The sequence below is a fragment of the Dermochelys coriacea genome, chromosome 23, assembly GCF_009764565.3.
Source record: "Dermochelys coriacea isolate rDerCor1 chromosome 23, rDerCor1.pri.v4, whole genome shotgun sequence".
Lineage (NCBI taxonomy): Eukaryota > Metazoa > Chordata > Testudines > Dermochelyidae > Dermochelys > Dermochelys coriacea.
In genome coordinates, this window is record NC_050090.1 from 15,179,963 (window position 1) to 15,199,393 (window position 19,431).

Below are 19,431 nucleotides of genomic sequence, written 5' to 3' on the forward strand. Positions count from 1 at the left end.
GCTTCCAGCCCCCTAGGGAAGGGTCCCAGCTCCCTGCCCCCTCCTTTACTCAGGGAACCCCGGTGAACATGGTGCCTGTGTTGCAGGTTGGAGCTCCCCTGGCGATTGTGCTTTCACCCCTGGGGAGGTGTCTCTGTGGGGGTGGGAGGATTGGGGCTAGGCTCTGTCTGGGGCTGGGGCCTGTCGCTGGCTGGGGAAGTCCCCGGGGCTGGGGGCGGGCGCCAGCTGCGGAGAGCTGCATGTGTGTGCCAGGCACCTGGCGGTGTGTGCCCGGTACTCGACTCTCACCACTCTGCCCGCGCGGGGCTCTGGAGCAGGTGCTTGGGAACAGCTGGGAGCAGGAGCCACTTTTGGGGTCAGCCCGGCCCTGTCTTGGGGGGGGGGCTGGGCCCCCCGCACCTGCGACAGCGTCACCAAGGCCCAGCAGCTGTCGGTGTCTCTCAGTGGCACCATCCCAGCTGCCACTCAGCCCCCGGCTCCCTCCCCTCCGCTGAGTGCCAAACGCGCAGCTTGGGGCGGAGAGACCGACCCCGCTTAGCTGGCTGCCGGGGCTGCGGGACCCTCGCCGTGCCGCCCTGTGTGGGGCCGGGGCCTACGAGCCATGCTGTCCTCTCCGGCCGTGGTGCTACACCCGTACAGCCTGCCCGTCTACCCGCAGGTGCCCCAGTGCTACCCCGGCCTGGTTCAGGTACCCGCTTCCCATCTGTATGTGTGTGTGTCTGTGCCCCCACAGCAGTGACCGGCCAGGCCTGGGAGCCAGGAGCCCCCCGGGGGGATTAGAAGGGGCGTCTGTAACACCTCGCGCCTGTCAGCACCGCGGGGAGATAACCCCTTGCTCCCTGGATTCCTCGTCTCCTTTCGGGGGGCCTCCGTCTCCCGGGAGGTCAGATAGCGGAGACGGGCGGCCATGTATGGGAAGAGCTATTTGCAGCTCTGGGGGAAGGCTGGAGAGGCCGGGCCTAGTAAATTGAGCTTCTCCGGGGCTGAGAGTTCCCCCAAGGGCTGCAGGATTCACGTCTTCTGCCCTTACCCTTGGGGGTTTGACCTTTGAGCAGATGGATGCTTGCCCACCTCTGCAGCGGGCAGGAGCCCTTGCTGGTCTGTGCTCCCCCTGGCCTGGTTAGCCCCGATGTAAGTTGCGCTCAAGGGTCCCAGCCCATGCCACCCCCTGCCTCTGTCACTGCAGCCCCGCTGTGCCTTGGGGCTGCACGGAGGGGACCGGATGAAGGGGCCACAGGCCCTCGCAGTTTGGAGCAGGGACCCATCCGGCACAGCTCCAGCTCCCAAGAAAGGAAGGGGCCAGAAACCCACAGCTCGGGGGGATAACCAGCTCCCAGGGGAAACTTCCCCCAGCAGCTCCCTCGGGTTGGGGTTTGCCCCCAAAGCAAGAGGAAGCAGGGGCGCTGTCCTTTCTGCTTCCAGCCTGTCACGCTCTGGCTGATCGCATTCGCCATATCAGAGGGCGGCCCATGCTAAACTTGTGCTCTCTGCACAATCATGTAGCAGGGAGTTCCACAGGCCAAGCCGGAGGGGCATTTTTCTCAGGCCCGGTCTGAGTCTGCTGCCATGGTGTTTGGCCATCTTGCCCCCTGGATGTGGCTTTCCAAGATGGGGCAGGTAGCGGCACCCCCAATCCCTGACCCCTTGCTGCACCTGTCTCCCCCCGCGGGCACCTCTCCCAAGACCCATCGCCGATCCCCACCCCTCAGAGCCTGTCCCACGTGGGAGGGGGCTGTTGTCAAGTGCGACATGAAGGGGGGACCCAGCCCCTAGGGAATGGGGGGAGCTGGGGACATTGTGTTTATGTAGCTCTGTCTCCACTCCCAGGTTAGAGACACCCCTGGGGTGGGGGTGATGGGGAATTGCGGCACCCTTGTCCCTTCCCCCACCCTGTCTCTCCCCCTCCTCCAGGGGACGGAATGCAGAGGGGCAGGGCCTGCAGGCCTTTGTCTCCCCCTGTCTTCCCCTCGGGGCCCCCCCTCACCAGGCATTGAGTGATTGGGGAAGATCTTGCTATTTATATCCAGCCAGATGCCTTGATAGCAGCTTCTAAAAGCAGCTGTTGGGGCTGGGGGGGGCATGGGTGGGAGGGTCTTATCTATGTATGAGAGGCTGGGCCCCACATGAGGGGTGAGGTTGGCAGATTAAGCCATTGCTTAGGGCCTGGAGCAGCAAGATCCCCCCCGCCTTCACTTTTTATTATAAGAACCTGACTGTTTTAGGATTGTGGGGTTTTTTGGGGGGGGGGGTAAATATTCCTGCTAAGGGCCCTCACTGGGCCAGCATCAGCTCTGATTTTATCCCCCCTGCTCCCAGCATTTGGAGCGACCCATCTGCAATAACTCCCCCCCACAGCTGCAGCTGTTCCCCCCGCTCCGTCAGAGCTCTGCCTCAGGCCCCAGCCGCTTCTCGGGGACTCCCTGCGGCCCTGCAAGAAGGACCCCTGGGGGCTGTTGTCTACACAAACCTGTCCCGTGGCCGCTCGTTTTACAGCGGTTGGCTTGGGGCGCATCACTGCAGCCGAAAGCCGTGGGGAAGTAGCCACGGGCCTGCCTTGAGAGCGGGAATGGGGGAAAGCCCGGTGGGTTTAAAAAAAACGTGTCGGAGCCGTATAAACCAGGGGTGGCAAAACTTTCTGCCCTCCGAGCAGTCCACGCCAACCTTCAGATGCTTCAAAATCACGCCTGATGGAGCTTGGGGCTTCTACCCGGCGGTGGGACTCGGGGCTTTTGCCCTACAGGGAAGGGGGGCTCGGGGCTCTGCCCCATGAGAGGCGCCTGCTGGGGCTGAAACCTCCAGCCCCCCCTCCCTGCAGGGTAGAAACCCCAAGTCCCCCCCTCCAGTCTGGTAGGCGGAGAATGGGCAAGGGCCTGGGGGTAGAGGTGGAGGGGGGCTCTATGGGTCACACTTGAACTGTTAAAGAGCCACATGTGGCTTGTGAGCCGTGGTTTGGCCACCCCTGATTTAAACCCTCAACTCAGACGTTACGCCCGCTACAGTTTTGGCTCACCAGACGTTTTCCTGCCACTTTATTATACAGTCATCCCCCCCCCCAAAAAAAAGTGTTTGGGGTGGGGGGAACCAACCCCATCTAGAACCCAGGAGAGCCCAAGTCTTAACGCGACTGCAGGAGAAGTCAAGTCCGGGCATTTCAGCCTTTTGCAGGCCCCGAGCGGCAGCACAGGGGACGAATCGCAAAGTCGGCGAATGATGCTCCAAACTGTGGCAGGGGCTTGGTGCTGCAGCAGCTGCGATGGCGCAAAGGAAGCGGGGGGCTGATCCCCGCGGGGGGCCGAACGGCGCTGGGGGCTGAAGCCCCTTTACGCTGCCAGACCGGGACCTCGGGGTCAGGGCTGTTCCCATCTAGCACAAGCGGCTATTAAAAAGGAAACAACTTCCCCAGTCCCCACCCCGTCAGCCCAGCGGGGCAAAGGCCAGGCATGGACCAGGCCGAACCTGGGAGAGGTTCAGATCCCAAGGGGGTGGCTGGGGGGAGGCAGGTGTGTCCATGGGGAGGGAGAGAAGGTATGTGGGGGGAGGTCAGAGTGTGTGTGTGTGTGGGGGGGGGTGGATGGAAGAATTCTTGTGTAAGGAGATGGAGGGAGGAGGGGTGTGGAGGGAGATGGGGGATGGAGGGAGGGGTGATTGGAGGGGTGTGGAGGGGGATGGGTGGAGGGAGGCAGGGGTGGGGATGGAGGGGGTGTGGAGGGAGATGAGGGATGGAGGGAGGGATGATTGGAGGGGGATGGGTGGTGGGAGGCAAGGGTGGGGAGGGGGAGGGAGGGGTGTGGAGGAAGGGAGGGGTGAGTGAAGGGGTGGCAGGGAGGGGTGAGTGGGGAGATGGAGGGGTGTGCATGTGGGAGGGGTGCGGAGGGAGGGATGTGGATGGAGGGAGCGAGGGGTGAGTGGAGGGGGTTGGCAGTGAGGGGTGAGTGGGGAGATGGAGGGAGGGGTGTGGGGATGGAGGTGTGTGCATGTGGGAGGGGTGCGGAGGGAGGGGTGTGGATGGAGGGAGCGAGGGGTGAGTGGAGGGGGGTGGCAGGGAGGGGTGAGTGGGGAGATGGAGGGGTGTGCAGGTGGGAAGGGGCGGAGAGGGATGGATGGATGGAGGGAGCAGTGGGGGGAGGGGGAGGAGGGGTGTGCAGGTGGGTGGGGTGCAGAGGGAGATGGAGGGACCCCTCACTTCCCCCCCAGTCCCCAGGGAGCAGGGTGCTGCATTCACCCCCGCGCTTGGGGTGGGGGGCCAGGGACACTGACTCCCCAGGTCTGTGAGGGGCCCCTGGGGGGGCAGGTTTTCCCTGGGAGGGGGGTGTCCCGGGGGGCCTGGCAGATCCTGCAGCTGTCTGGCTGCTCCCTGGAGGTTTAGAAAATCCTCAAACAGCTGAAAAAGGCCATAGCCCAAATAGGGTCTGGGGGGCGGGGGGAGGGTCGATAAGGGGCGGCCAATGAGATGTCCCCCCTGCAGCCCCTCCCGCTCCCCATTGGCTGCTGCTAGGAGGGGGGGGGTCTGCATCCCACTGGCCTTATAGCCCCTGGGCCGGGGGACAAAGGCTACATCCCCCCAGCATCCCCCAGCCGGGCTGGGCGGCCCCAGGCAGCTGCTGGGATGGGGCTGGTGCTCAGTGTAGGTGGGTCGAGCGAGGCGAGGCGGGCTGGGAGCCAGGACTCCTGGGTTCTCTCTTGGATCTGGGAGGGGAGTGGGGGCTGGTGGGTTAGAGCAGGGGGGCTGGGAGCCAGGACTCCTGGGTTCTCTCCTGGCTCTGGGAGGGGAGTGGGGGCTCGTGGGTTGGGGGGGGGCTGGGAGCCAGGACTCCTGGGTTCTCTCCTGGCTCTGGGAGGGGAGTGGGGGCTGGTGGGTTAGAGGGGGGGGCTGGGAGCCAGGACTCCTGGGTTCTTTCCTGTCTCTGGGAGGGGAGTGGGGGCTGGTGGGTTAGAATCGGGGGGCTGGGAGCCAGGACTCCTGGGTTCTCTCCCCAGATCTTGGGGGGAGATGGGGGGAAGGTCTAGTGATTAGAGTGGGGGTGGGGAGCCGGGACTCCTGGGTTCTCTCCCCAGATCTGGGGGGGAGATGGGGGGGAAGGTCTAGTGATTAGAGTGGGGGTGGGGAGCCAGGACTCCTGGGTTCTCTCCCCAGATCTAGGGGTGGAGGGAGTCTAGTGATTAGAGCAGGGGTGGGGGTGGGGAGCCAGGACTCCTGGGTTCTCTCCCCAGATCTGGGGTTGGGGGGAGTCTAGTGATTAGAGCAGGGAGCCAGGACTCCTGAGTTCTATTCTCAGCTCTGCCGTCGTCGATGTCCAATTGTGACTCCGGCCAGGGGGCCCCTTTCCCCAGTGCTAAGTGGGGACTGAGGGGGGGGGACTGGCCCCCTGCTCCAGGTCTCACTTCTCTTCTTTCCCCCAGCAGGGTAGCCAGGATGCAGCTGCCCCCACCGACCCCATGACTCAGACGTACCCCGCCCCGTACCCCCCGGCCCCGGCCCGGCTGGCCCCGCCATTCCGCCCGCCCGGCGCCCTGCAGGACTACCCGCCGCAGCCCCCCGCCGAGCACAGCCTGTACCTCTACCCGGCTGGCCAGCCCCCCCCGGAGCACGCCGCCCCACCGGAGCCCCTGGGGCCAGCCCTGCCTCCTCCCCCCGTGGTGAGTGCCCGGCCCCCTTCGCCCTCCCACCCCCTTCTTCTGCTGAGTGTCTCAGGCCCCACCCCCAGGTATCCAGGCCCCCTTCCCTGCGCCCACCTTCCTGCTCCCTGAAACCCCTCCCCCGGGAATCCAGCCCTCCCCGGTGTGAAGTGGGCAGAGGTGTTGGCATGGGGCCTTGGTAGCCAGAGGTGGCCTAAAGGCTCTGCCCCCCAGGGGTGGGTCGGGGCATGGTTGGGGCTCAGAGTGCTGTGGCTATTCTCTGCCCCCCCAGGGCCCATAGGGGGAGGATCGGGGGGTGCACGGTGCTGTGGCTATTCTCTGCCCCCCAGCGTCACCCATCGGCGGTGTATCGGGGGCATGGCTGGAGGGCACTGGTGTTGGCTCCGTAGCGGCAGAGGGGCTGGGCTTGCCCTGGCCCACGTGGGGCTGGGGATCTGGGTCCACGGGGGATGGGAGGAATGTGGCCTTGGGTCCCTTTCCAGCCCCCCCCGGTACTGGTGTCCCCGCTCGGCCCGCGCCAGCCTAGGGAAGGGGTTAATCTCCCCAGCCTGGGATGATGAGGGCCCAGGGTTGTTTGGATCTTAACCCCCCACCCCCCGCCCTGACCCTAGATTCCCCCCCTCTCCTTGCCTGGACCCTCAGCTGCCCAGATCTGTGCGTTTGTGGGGGGCAAGGGAGGGCACATGGAACCCACACCCTGAGACCCCTTGCAGATAAAATGCGTTTGTCCCACAGCCTCGGCTGACAGCCAGGTGCCCTCAGCCCCGGAGGCCTCAGGTTTGGTGTTACACATTCCCCTGCTGTGGGGGAGGCCCCCCCGCCTTGTCCGGTGCTGGGCGTTATGGTGACACCCCCCCCCCCCGGTCTCGGGGCAGCTGGGCGTCCTCTGGCCTGGGCTCCGGAGCTCTCTGCCCATATTGGGTCATGGCGTCGCCTGCCCTGCCCGGATCAGATTCCCCCCCCCCGCCCCCCAACGCTGCCGGCAGCTGTTTATTTCCACATGGAACAAATGGTGCATTCCTGGCCCCCCCAGCCCCCTCCATGCTCAGCCACAAATGCACAAACAGCTCTGGGAAGGACGCGGTGTCCTCTGAACCCCAGTGGGAAACAGGGGCTGCGCCCCCCCTTCCCTCGTGAACCCCAGTGAGACACTTTCCTGCCCCAGGGAGCCCCCCTCACTACCCCCGAGATTCTGCCCTCCGCCCCGCTGTCGTCTGGACTGCTCATCAATCCGGATCATGCCCCTGCTGCTTGGGGTCCCCAGACAGAGAGAACAGACATGGGGGGGGGAAGGAGGGTGGCTGCATGGATTGCCCCTGGGCACCCCCTAATCCTGGGGCTGCTGATTCAGGGCTGGAGCCCTGAGGTGGGTGCTGAGAACCAGTGCCCCCTTCTCTCGCCTCCTTCACCCAGGGGCTTTTGCACTGATTGGGGATCTCTGGTGCCCCCCACCTGCCTCCTACACCCAGAATGGGGTGGCACAGAGCCCTCCACTCCCCCCTACTCAGCCCCCCTCCCGCAGATTTCAGATCCCTTTGTGCCATAGAAAGAGTCCCCCACCCCACACCCCCACCCCACTCTGCTCAGCAGCAACCGACCCTGCGGCCCCCCCCACCAAACCAGGGGTGCAGCTCCTTTGCCAGATGAGAGCCTTCCAGCCCTGGGGTGAGAGCGACACCGAGCGACCAGGGACGGTAAATGACGCAGCAGCCAGCAGTGCAGTACCGGTAACGGTACCCCGGGAAGGGGCTGAGGGGCCGGAGAGCTGCGTACCGTAGATGGGGGTTGGACAGCTCCCCCAGGCTGGTGTTTGTGGAGTGGGATTCCAGGAGGTCCGGGCTGAGTCTGGAAGGCGTTTGGGGGCAGCAGATTGTGAAGGGACCTTTGTCGTAGTGTGTGTGTGTGTGTGTGTGGTGGTGGGCTCCCCCAGAGTCCTGGGTTTGTTGGAAGCTGTCGCTCGGGCACTCTCTGTTTGCAGCACCTTGTGGAGCCAGCAGGGGGTGCTGTGCCCCCCTGCCTCCCAAAGGCAGACGCTTTTGCCCCCTTGCCAGGCTGAGCTGGTCGCTTTAGACCCGTGACATCAGCATTGCAGCCCCCCCCCCCCGGTGTCCCCCAAAATCGTGAGATGAGCAAATCAGCCAAAAGTGGGTTCTGTGCACTTGGCCTCAGGTCCCGTTTCCCACCTTTTCTCCTCAGCCAGGTGGGCGAGAAGCATCCAGGTTTTTGAGGTTTTTTTTATTGTCAATGCTAGTTGAGATCGGCTCGTAATCACGTGACTCTGAGAGCTGGGGATTTAAGAGACTGGCCAAATAGCGGGAGAGTTTGCAACAATGTGCTCGAATCCTCTACGGACTCCCAAAAGACTGGGTCTCGGGGATTCAGCGCCAACATGGGGGGTGACTAGGCAAGGCATGTCTACACTATAAACTTCAGTCGGCCAAGGTTTCCTTCTCCCTCCTGGGAGCCTCCTTGCAGCTGGGAGTGGCTCTTTTCCCTCCTCTTCCTCAGCCCCGCAGCCAGGCCAGCATGGAGCGCGGCCGGGGAGCCCAGGTAGTTGTGGGGGCTGCGCGGACCCTCCACCTGCCCATGGTGCAGGGCAGCTGAGAGCAACCCCTAACCTGTGTCCCCGGCCCCCGGGCTCCCCGCCCGGCCTAAGGCAGGTGGAGTTGGAGGGTCCGCGCCGGCACCCCACATCTCCCAGCCCGGCTCCTATCATCGCAGCCCCCTGCCCCCCATGGCCGGAGCCAGGTCAGGGAGAGCTGCGCGGGCAGCTGTGGGGAGCGTGGGTCCCTCCACTTGCCCTAGGTAGGGGTCCCAGGAGTCGGGGACACAGGCAGGGGGCTGCTTTCTCCCCAGCCCCACTCTGGCTTGTCTGGGGGCTGAGCCTCGGGGGGGGGGCAGGTGGGCCCAGGCCCTTGGGGGAAAGGGGAGAGGTTTGGGGGGGTCTCAGGGTGCCCCCCACTTTTGGGAAGGCTCAGGGCCCTTGCGTGGGACCAAGGCTGTAGTGTGCACCCTGACGTAATTGCTTAACTCTGCAGCTGAGCGTTCGCCTCCTGCCCACCGGGAAATGGGTCCCCGAGGCCTGGCTTGCAATCAGAAAGATCTTTGCCTGTCAAGTGGCACCTGGAAATACCCTCCCCGTGAGACGCCGCGGCGATGCCCAGATAAAAGCGGGGCACGGTTCTCATTGTGGGTGTGTTGGGACCTTTGTCCATCTAGAAAGGCTGCAAAATTCACCCTGCCCCTGAGCCACGCCCGCCAACCTTCCCAGCCCGGCGAGGAGGGAACGCGACGAACGCTCGCCTGGGATAAAATCCCCGGGGCGCCTGTGCGAGCCCTGGCAGTGTCAGCGGGTTGTTCCTTCTCCCAGGGCCTCTCCTGTGGCTGCCAGCGGATCTGACTCCTCTTGGCTCCTAGCGATGTGGCGAATGACTCTGTCTCTTCCCCCCCTCTCTGGCTAGGGCCCCCCCGGGGTGTTGGCAGCGGCGCTGGCAGATCTCCCGGCAAAAGCAGGTTTTTGTCCCAGGCATCTTGGAATCCGTCACGTTTCTCGGGCCTAGTAGCATTAATCCGTGATCATCCCTACTCACCCCCGGCGCCGCACCTGCCTGCCTCAGTTTCTCTTTGCACCCCTCACCCCCCCCCCCCGGCTGGATACCGTCCCTGGGCTTCAGTGGGGGCGATCTCGGTTGAACTTGTCTTTAAGAGCCGAGTGACTCCAGGGCTAGGTAACTGGTCCGTGCAGAGTTGGTGGAGAGAAAGGGAGGGCTGGCGGGTGGGGGGAGGAGGCGGGGGGGGGCATAGCTAGAGAGAGGGAAGCCGCCTGGGTCAACCCCCTTGCCCAGGGCAGAGCATTGGGTTTGGCTGCTGTGCATCTGACCATTCATGTGGCCGAGGGAAAGGGACGTTTCAAACAATCATGCACACACACGCGCCGGTGTGAACATATTGCACATCCTCCCCCGACCTCCATCGGGTGTATGTACATTGCACACCCCCGCACACTGCACGGAGGCTGCACACACCAGCATGGTACGCGCACGCACCGACACTTCACATACAGTCAGGCCATGCATGCATGCCCCTACTCCCATGTGTGTGAGCTGAATGCGCACACCCACTCTTCACTCCTATGCACGGGGGTGTTTGCACTGCACATACCCCTGCTACGTGAGCATTGCACCCCCCCATACCTGCACATGCCCATTGTGTACACACGTGTTCACCCCCATGCACCCTGCAGGTGCACATGTCCCCCACAGGCACTATGCACACTCACCATGCGCACGCCCACATTTGCACGCAGCCCCATGCCTGGGCTGGTACATGGGCATGTGCGCATCACTCCCATGTGCACGCACACACACACACACACATGTGTGCACCCACACACACGTGACACACACCCCCACGTGCATGCACACACATGCACACACACGTACACACATACACCCCCCCGCAAACACACGTGAACGCAGGGAGAAGGTTAAAGACAAGTTCAACCCTGTCTCTCCAGCCGGGTTAATCAGTTTCACGCCTTCTGACCTGGTGGCGGCTGTGCTCCGTGCGGTGGGCGACACCCTCCCGGCGGGCGGATGGACCCCGGATGCGGCATCTTGGCCCGTGCATTGGAGGATGTCTGAGATCTGAGGCCTTGGGCTGAGCTGAGCCGTCTGCATGGACAGAGGAGAGAGCGTCCGTCCCTGGGGGTGGGATTCCTTCAGCTCCTAGCACAGTGAAAAAGCCGGTCCCGGCCCCCTCTCCCCCACTAACCCCCCCCCCCCGCTTCCCTTCACTAACGGCCTTGCTTGTGCCGGCGTGTGTGCTCTGGGTACTAACCCAACGGCCCGGGACCTCTGGGTGTGTTCATGCCTGCTCCCCGACAGCGGGGATCCGAGCTCAGCATCTTGCGCCCCGCACCGGGGCACGCCTGGCTCTCGGCGTGGGCCCATGGAGGCTGGGAGCCAGAGGCCCTGAATCTTCCTGGATCCCCTCTCACCCTCGTCCCGGCTTGTACGCTGACGGGGCTGGAGACCCCCTGATCCTGGGCTTGGGTATCACTAGCCGGAGCTGCCTTCTCGCTCCTGGCCGGCGTCGATGCCGGTGCCGGGGATCAGGGGGCCCGTCTCCCTGGCTGGGGCAGTTCTTCAGGTCCTTGGATCCTGGTTCACACGCCACGCTGCAGGGGACAGGAGGGTGTGGGGACGACACAGCAGGTTTCAGTGGCTCAGAACGAGCGAGGTGGGAGGGGAAAGGGGGGAATATCAGTGGGGAGATGTGTAAAAGGGACTCCTGGAGTCCCAGGGCAGATAGCAGGAGATCCTGATGTGGTTTCAAAGGGAGGGAGCGGTCACAAAAATGCAATGCCTGCAAACCGCATGGAAACTTTTTTAAATCCCCGTAATAGAGGCTCCAACTTTATGAATACCCCAAATTTAAAGAAAAAGGTAAGAGGAACCCCCCCCCAAACCAAACAAACCCTGTGCCCATAGCTAAACAACTGAGGTGTGACTAGACATGACAGGACATCTTTTAAAAATCAGAAGTCAAATTCTACTGAGGAAAATAGACAGGAGCATCAACTCTGGCAAGTCAACCGTAGAGGTAAAATTAGGGAGGCCAAAAAAGAATTTGAAGAGGGCTAACAGGACACAAAAACTAACAGCAAATTTTTTTTTTAAAATACATCAGCAGCAGGAAGCCTGACAAATAATCAGTGTGGTCACTGGCCGATCGAGGTGCTAAGGCAGCACTCAAGGACGATAAGGCCGTTGTGGAGAAGCTAAATGAATTCTTTGCATTGGTCTTCACTGTGGAGGATGGGAGGGAGATTCCTACACCTGAGCCATGCTTTTTAGGTGACAGATCTGAGGAACGGTCCCAGATTGATGTGTCAGTAGAGGAGGTTTTGGAACTTTTTCGATATATTAAACAGCAATAAATCACCAGGACCAGATGGGATTCACCCAAGAGTTCAGAAGGAACTCAGATGTGAAATTGCAGAACCGATAACTGCGGCAGGTAACCTATCGCTTAAATCAGCCTCTGGACCAGGTGCCTTGCAGATGACTGATGTATCTCTGATTTTTAAAAAAGGCTGTAGACGCAATCCTGGCAATTACAGGCTGTTAAGCCTGATTTCCTTAGCAAACTCTAGTAAAGAACAGAAGGATCAGACACACAGATGAACATATTTTGTTGGGGAAGAGTCAATGCGGCATTTGTAAAGGGAAATATAATCCCAACTCCACATCCAAAACGAGGGGGTCTAAATTAGCTGTTGTCACTCAAGAAAGAGATCTTGGAGTCATTGGGGAGAGTTCTCTGAAAACATCCACTCCATGTGCAGCGGTTAGAATCCACCCGGAGATGGATAGATAATAAGACAGAAAAGATCATAATGCCATCAAATAAAGCCATGGTACGCCCACACCTTGAATACTGAGTGCAGTTCTGATCGCCCCATCTCAAAAAAGATATATTAGAATTGGAAAAAGTACAGAGAAGGGCCACAAAAATGACGAAGGGTATGGAACAGCTTCCAAACGAGGAGAGTCTAAAAAGCCCGAGCCTGTTCAATATAGAAAAGAGACATTTAAGGAGTGGATACGATAGAGGTCTATAAAATCACAAAGGGCGTGGAGAAAGGAAGAAGGGAAGTGTTATTACTACTTCACATAACACAAGAACCAAGGGTCACCCAGTGTAATTAATAAGCAGCAGGTTTAAAATAAACCCAAGGAAGTATTTCTTCACACAGCTCACAGTCAACCTGTGGAAGTCCTCGCCAGGGGATGTTGTGAAGGTCAAAAGCAGAACTGGGTTAAAAAAAAAGAATGAGATAAATTAATGGGGGATAGATCCATCAATGGCTATGAGCCAAGATGGTCAGGGATGCAACCCCCATTCTCTGGGTGTCCCTAAACTGCTGTTTGCCAGAAGCTGGGAACGGGCGACGGGATGGATCGCTTGATGATTCCCTGTTCTGTTCATTCCCTCTGGGCCACCTGGCACTGGCCATTGTCGGTAGACAGGACACTGGGCTAGATGGACTTTCGGTCTGACCCAGTCTGGCCATTCTGATGGGATCCCATTGTGGGGGTTAACAGGGAATTCCAGGGGAGGGGGATATCAGGGAATCCTGGGGGTGTGTGTGTGTAATGGGATCCTGGGGCTCCAGCGGGGGTTAGCCAGGGATCCCAACATCTCTTTGCCCCAGCTCTGTCCGGTTTATCTCTTGGGGTTCCCTCCAGCCAGCCGAGGAGAGTCCCGCGGCCGCTCTCACCCCAGATGGCCGGGAGGCGGAGAGCGAAGATGGCAAATCCCAGCCCAAGCGGCTGCACGTCTCCAACATCCCCTTCCGCTTCCGTGACCCCGATCTGCGGCAGATGTTTGGGGTGAGTCCCACGTGGGGGTGAACTCACAGGCCAGGGGTTTGGGAGATGGGATGTGTGTGTGTGTGTGAGTGTGAGCAAGCGCCGTGGTGATGGGGGGACAAGGTTCCACCTGCTGCCCAGATGGCCTGGGGGGGGGGGTTGTGTAGCATCCATGGTGTGTGTGTGAGTGTGAGCAAGCCCCGTGGTGATGGGGGGACAAGGTACCACCTGCGGCCCAGATGGCCTTGGGGGGGGGGGAAATGTGTGTAGCACCCATGGTACGTGTGTGTGTGTGACACCCAGGGCCCTTCTAGGGCCCCACAATTGGTCGGGTCCCCACTGGGTTCTGGAGGGGTCAGTCACTGATTCCTATCTTGTCCTCTCCGCCCCCCCCGCCGCCCCCTTTTCAAGCAATTCGGGAAGATCCTAGACGTGGAAATCATCTTCAATGAACGTGGTTCTAAGGTGCGGAGGTGCTGGTGTGGAGGGGGTAGAGTCGGGGGGGGGGGTGTCCCAGCAGGGGCTGGTGGTGGCAGGGGACGTTCCTGGCCTTGCTGAAAGGGGGGCAGTCCGGAAGTGGAGCCCACCCAATGGGCAGTGCCTGCCCGCCATGGCTCGGGGGCATGGTTGGGTTTCTGCAGCCAAGGCTTTGCCCCGGGCTGGCCGCAGCGCTGACCCCTGTGCGGGAGGGCCCAGAAGGGCGCGAACTGGGATGTGGGGCAGGGAGGGACGCAGCGTGTGTGTGTGTGTCACTGGGCAGAGGAAGAGCCCTGTGGGATGGGAACCCCTCAAGCCCGAGGGGGACAAAAGAGGGGGACGTGGCAGGGTTTAAAAGCCCCCAGCGGGGCCTGGCCAGGGCAGCCACATGACCCCTTGTGTCCCCCCCACCCACACACCCCGTAGCCCCCCTCTCTCCCCAACAAGCCGTGGCCTCATCCTTCCCCGGCCTCTCGCCGTCCTGCAGGGTTTCGGCTTTGTGACCTTCGACAGCAGCCAGGACGCTGACCAGGCGCGAGAGAAGCTGAACAGCACCGTTGTGGAGGGCAGGAAAATTGAGGTCAGTGCCCCGTGGCGGGACGGGAGGGTCCCAGGTGGTTTCACTCTGGGGGGGGAGCTTTGCTCTGTGCCCGGCTGGTGTCGGGGGGGATGTGTGTGGGCCGCTGGCACAGGGAGGCGGTTTTTGCTCGGGGGCCAGCAGTTTGGGCGGGACCCCCTGCGCGCAGGGCAGGGGTGGGGTCCGGTGTCTTGGCTCTGAGCCCCACGGCAGTGTGTGTGTGGGGGACAGTGGGGGGGCTGGCTGTGCTGGGACCCCAGACTCGCTCACCTCTTCCTCCCTTCCCCCGGCAGGTGAACAACGCCACGGCCCGTGTGGTCACCAAGAAGCCTCCGGCAGCGCCTGCGGTGAACGGTACAAGGGGGCTGGGGCGGGAGGTGAGGTGTGGCTCCCCCCCACCCCCCAGCAGGGCTCCCGCCCCCCAGCCTGGCTCAGCCACGCTGCAGGCCCCTCCTGCTGCTGGCCCCCATCTGATGGCAGCCCCTGTCTCTGACGTGCCCCAGGCACGGTCTGTGGGGAGAGGCCGGTGCCCTGGGCTGACCTGGGGGCTGTGTGGGGGGGGGCGGGGGAGGGAGTTGAAGGGGGGCTGGGGCCCCTCCATCTGCTCTGATGCTCCCCCTTCTCTCTGTCTCCCTCGGCGGCTAGGTTGGAAGATCAACCCCTTGGTTGGCGCTGTCTATGCCCCCGACCTCTACACAGGTGGGACTTTTCCTCTCTCCCTCCTGCCCTTGTGTCTCCCCAGTCTACCCCCCCCCCCAGCTCGCATCTCCATCCTCCTGGCCCATCCTGCCCCACAAGCATTTTCTCCTGTTCCTGCCCCCACTACGGCCCCTGTCTCCTGCTTCGCCATGATGCCCCCATCACGGGCGGTGGGTGAACCCCCCCCTTTCAGGGAGACTAGCCCCCCCCTTTCAGCCTGAGGCCCTGCCCCTACATCTCCCCCCCAGCCGGAGCCCTGAGCCCCCTCCACCCCCCACCATGGCCAGTTTTGGGGGAGGGGGGAGCGAGGGCTGCGGCTAAGGGCAGAGTTTGGGTGGGGCCCCAACCCTCCCCTGGCCGATTATACCCACTGCCCATGCTTCCCCCTCCCTGTCCCTTTCCCATCCCCCAGTCTCCCCCTAAATCCCCACCACTCACACCCTGTGGTGCTGACCGTCTGCTCTGTCCCCAGTGGCCACCATCCCCTACCCGATGGTGGCCCCGGCGGCGCTGGCCTATCGCGGGGGCCTGCGGGGCCGTGGCCGAGCCATTTACAGCCCTATCCGGGCAGCTCCCACCCCGTCGCCCATCCCTGCCTACGGGAGGTGAGCCAGCGGGGCCGTGGGGGGTGCCGGCGGGAATGGATGTTTGTGGGGGGACGTGGGGCATGGGTGTTGATCCTGGTGGTCGGGAGGGCGGAGGGGGCATTGGAATAAAACTCTGGCCGCTTTTGGAGGGGAACTTTCTGTGCAGCCTGCGGCCGGAGGAGCTGGAGCTGGGGCGGGGACGTGGGGGGGGGTCATTGCTGGTGGGGGGCTTACGGCTGGAGCTGACGCATCTCCTTTCCCCACAGTGTGGTGTACCCGGATGGGCTATATGGCACTGACGTCTATGTAAGTCCCTGGCGTGCTGGTGGGCATGTTGTGTGTGTGTGTGTGTGTGTGTGTGTGTGTGTGTGTTATACCCAGAGTGTACCAGTGTCTGGCATGTCTCCCCTCAGGTCCCCTGTCTCTCTGGACTGCTGCGGGGTCATCCCGGGCTCCTGAATCCCTGCCCCACACTCCGGGGAGGGGTGTGTGCGGCTCGGATTGTGCCAGCGTATGGGGCTGGGGTTTGGGAATCTGCACTGGCCAGGGCTCCGTCTGTCTCAACCTCAGAGGGAGAAAGGGGGGGGGTGTTACAGCCTGAGACTGGACCCCCCACACACACCCCATTAGTGCCCTCGGTGCCCCTTTCCTCCCTTGAGTGCACACGGAGACTCCTGCTCCCTGGGAATGAGCTGGCGGATGGAGCCCTGGTCCTTCATTGTGGAACAGGAGCGATTAGGGAAGCTGCCCCCCGCCCCCGCCATGCTCTGCCCTTGGAGGCTATCATGGGTGGGGCTGGGGTGGGTGCAGGACCCAAGGCTCACCCCCCTTCCTGGCTGTTTCAGGGCTATGCAGCGTACCGGGTGGCACAACCCCCCGGGGCGGCGGCGTACACCGACGGGTAAGTGTCGGGGCGAGGGGAATACTAGCCAAGGGCGCTGTAGAAGTGGGGGGCCCCCACCCCACCAAGGCCAGAGCGCCCCCTTCCTGCCCCCAGTCCGGCGGTGCGCCGGCTGCCCTCTCTTCTGGCGCCCACAGCAGCCCCTGGTGGGCTAAAGGTGTAACTGCAGCGCCTCCCCGGGAGAATCAATTATTCTGCAGGGGGAGAAAGTAATCAGGAGGGGACATGAGGGGGCTGCGCTCATGTTCCTTTTTTTAAAAGTGCGGGGCCCGTTTTTAAAAGTGGGAGGGGCAGATTCCCCACCGGTTCTGGCACTGGTGCTACCACCTCCTCCTAGCATAGCTGGCTGTGTGTGCGTGGGCACCCGCGCGTGCGCACAGTGCTCACTCCCTAACATCGGCCTCTGCTCGGTTCCCCCAGGTACGGCCGGGTCTACACCACGGCGGATCCTTACCACCACGCCGTCGCTCCAGCCTACGGCGTCGGAGCCATGGTGAGCAGCAGCCGGCGGGACTCTCCGGCCTGCGTCGGGACTGCCCCTGAGCCCCGTTCCCCAATTCTCTTCCCGTCTCACCCCACGTCAGGCTGGCACGTTCCGGTGCCCTCGCCCCCTCCCTGCCTCACGGGTGGCCCTGCTCCTCCCTGGTAGAGGCTCTCCCTGAACACGGCCCCCAGCCAACAGACCGGTCCTATCCGGGGAGGGGGCTCTGCTCACGGGCTGAGGCGGTTGCCTGGACAGATCTGCTCACGCCCTTAAGCCCAGCCTGGCGGCCTCCCCCACCCTGTCCAGAACCCCAATCCCATCTGGGAGACCACTCCCCCCAGACCCTGCCAGGCAGCTCGCCCCCAGACACGCACTCTGCCCTGCCTGTGTCCCCTCCCTCTCTCACCCCACCCATGCCCGGTTTGTGCCCCCTTATGCCCCTCCCCACAGAGCAGCTGATGCTAATGGACCCTTCTCTGCCCCGGCAGGCCAGCCTGTACCGCGGAGGGTACAACCGCTTCACGCCATACTGAGGAACCAGGGGCTGCGAAGGCCGGCGGCGGTGACGGGAAGGAGCCTGGGCAGTGGGCTCTGAGATCTCGGTGTGGATAGGGACGGGTGGTGGTGGGGGGGCAATTTACATCAAGTCCTCTGCTCCCAACACAGAGTGTCCCGGACGGGTCGGGACACCCAGTCCAGCCCTAGCACCCCAGACCCGTTACCCAGAATCCCCCTGGGGAACTCCACCTGGCCCCAGCATCAGTTACCCAGATCCTGCCTGGCCCCGGTCCCCTGGCCATAGAGACAATGGGGTTGGCACGTGCAGAGAGGGGAACACTGCTGCCCACCAGGGAGTGGAGATGAGGGTGAATTTGGCCAGTGTTTAATATCCGACGCCTGCATCACAACCGGGTCAGGATGGGGCCGTAAGGGTGTCACCGAGTGGGGCTCGGTCTTTTCGATCAGTGGTTCTCAACCCGCCCAGATGACCGTACCCCATTCAGGCGTCTGCTTTGTCTTGCCTACGCCTGCATTTCACCCCTCTTAAAAATGATGTCAACCTCCTGAAGCTGCTCGCCCCAGGGTTTACATTTAGTTGCAGCTATCCGGAGCGGAGCTCTGGTCAATATTTCCAACCCCCCCCGGGGTTTTTATAGCAGGCTGGGGCGTGGGAGGGACATATTCTCTGCGACATTTAGCCCTGGCGTGCACACATGAGTAAATGACACCAAACGCGTGTCTAATACAGTGTGAATCCACACAGTATGTAACCGTAGAAAGCAGTCTAGAGAGCAGCATAAGCTAGGCCTTGTCTGTATGAAATGTTAATGACTCAGCTGGTGCTTTTTATGTCACCTGTTGTAAAACTGGACAACTAGCTAGCTGAGTTGACGTACCCCCCAGAAGACCCCAGCATTAACACCCCCCCCTTCCCCCCGTTGAGAGCCACTGCCGTAGAGGCTGATGAAAAAAGAAAAGCCAGGGAAATTCTAAACCTGGGGCTCATCGACTCCTAGACTTTAAGGTCAGAAGGGACCATTCTGATCATCTAGTCTGACCTCCTGCACAGCGCAGGCCACAGAATCTCACCCACCCACTCCTGTAACAAACCCCTGCCCTATGTCTGAGCTACTGAAGTCCTCAAATCATGGTTTAAAGACTTCAAGGTGCAGAGAATCCTCCAGCAAGTGACCCATGCCCCACGCCGCAGGGGAAGGCGAAAAACCTCCAGGGCCTCTGCCAATCTGCCCTGGAGGAAAATTCCTTCCCCACCCCAAATATGATGATCAGTTAAACCTTGAGCATGTGGGTAAGACTCACCAGCCAGACACCCAGGAAGGAATTCTCTGTAGTAACTCAGATCCTACCCCATCTAACATCCCATCACAGGCCATCAGGGCCCAGGATCGTGGCCAGAGGCCTCAGCTAAGTGGGGAAGATGGGACTGAATCTCTAGCATCTGGCCCCTGGGCTCAGGGATCTGATGTTGACTGAATTCCTTTTCCAACTAGTGCCCAGCTCTCCCCGCTGTTCACCCCTTACCCCATCTCACTCCATTTCTCTGCAGCTTTCTCCCCGCCCACAATGCTCCTGTCTCCTGCATGCATCCTGCACTCTTTCGGCTCCACACTGGTGCTGCGGGGTGGGGTGGGGGGGGGGGAAAGAGTCTTTTGTGCTCAGCAAAGAACTAGGTGGGGGGGGGCCTGTCCGATGTGGTGTCCCTGGCTGGGGTCGCATTGACAGCAGGTTGAGTGGCGAGGTGTTTGAACCGTGGCGGATTTCAGGGTCTTCTTCCAGCCTCGCGCCCCAGCTCAGTCTCTCAGGGAAAGCTCGCAACTGCCTAAGTCTCTCTCCTTTCCCCGTTTTCTTGTGTTGTAATAAAGCTCTGATCTCAGTTCTTCTCTCTGTCCTTTCACACTCTGTCTCTCTTGAGCTGTGTTTCTGTCTCTCGCCTCTCCCTGCTCTGTCCCTCCCTGCCGCGGCTGGTTCCTGGCGGGACTCCAGGCCCCTTGGCACAGGGCATTACAGTGAGGTCAACCCCCTACCGGCTTCACCCAGGCCTATCTTGGTGCCTGCAGGCGGGCGCAGCCCCCACTGCCCTGTGCCACCTGGGAGCAGGACCCAGCTCATGGCAGGATGTGGGGGTGAGATGTAGGGTCCTCCCACCCCCCCAAGCTGCCCCAGTTGTATGG

The 19,431-nt window shown here is 61.9% G+C and overlaps 1 protein-coding gene across 2 annotated transcripts; it reads left to right on the plus strand.

The window, feature by feature from the left end:
- The first annotated feature begins 274 nt into the window (after positions 1 to 274).
- Positions 275 to 18,112, plus strand: LOC119847031 (RNA binding protein fox-1 homolog 1-like). 2 transcript variants are annotated; one of them, XM_038381392.2, is made up of 12 exons: positions 275 to 688; positions 5,404 to 5,637; positions 12,891 to 13,034; positions 13,425 to 13,478; positions 13,978 to 14,070; positions 14,361 to 14,421; positions 14,713 to 14,766; positions 15,239 to 15,371; positions 15,620 to 15,659; positions 16,199 to 16,254; positions 16,675 to 16,747; positions 17,227 to 18,112. In XM_038381392.2, the coding sequence occupies exons 1-12, from the start codon at positions 602 to 604 to the stop codon at positions 17,269 to 17,271; spliced, it is 1,074 nt and encodes a 357-aa protein (XP_038237320.1). In that variant the 5' UTR covers positions 275 to 601; the 3' UTR covers positions 17,272 to 18,112. The 2 variants fall into 2 exon arrangements, with proteins under 2 accessions (XP_038237320.1, XP_043357051.1); XM_043501116.1 differs by lacking the exon at positions 275 to 688 and adding an exon at positions 4,509 to 4,628.
- Positions 18,113 to 19,431: the final 1,319 nt, after the last annotated feature.

Bases quoted from the DNA above. Each gene is read 5' to 3' on its own strand.
- LOC119847031 (XM_038381392.2), top strand. From the start codon at position 602: ATGCTGTCCTCTCCGGCCGTGGTGCTACACCCGTACAGCCTGCCCGTC. The intron at 15,372-15,619 runs GTGAGCCAGCGG...CTTTCCCCACAG, and splicing joins CCCATCCCTGCCTACGGGAG to TGTGGTGTACCCGGATGGGC. The intron at 16,255-16,674 runs GTAAGTGTCGGG...CGGTTCCCCCAG, and splicing joins GCGGCGGCGTACACCGACGG to GTACGGCCGGGTCTACACCA.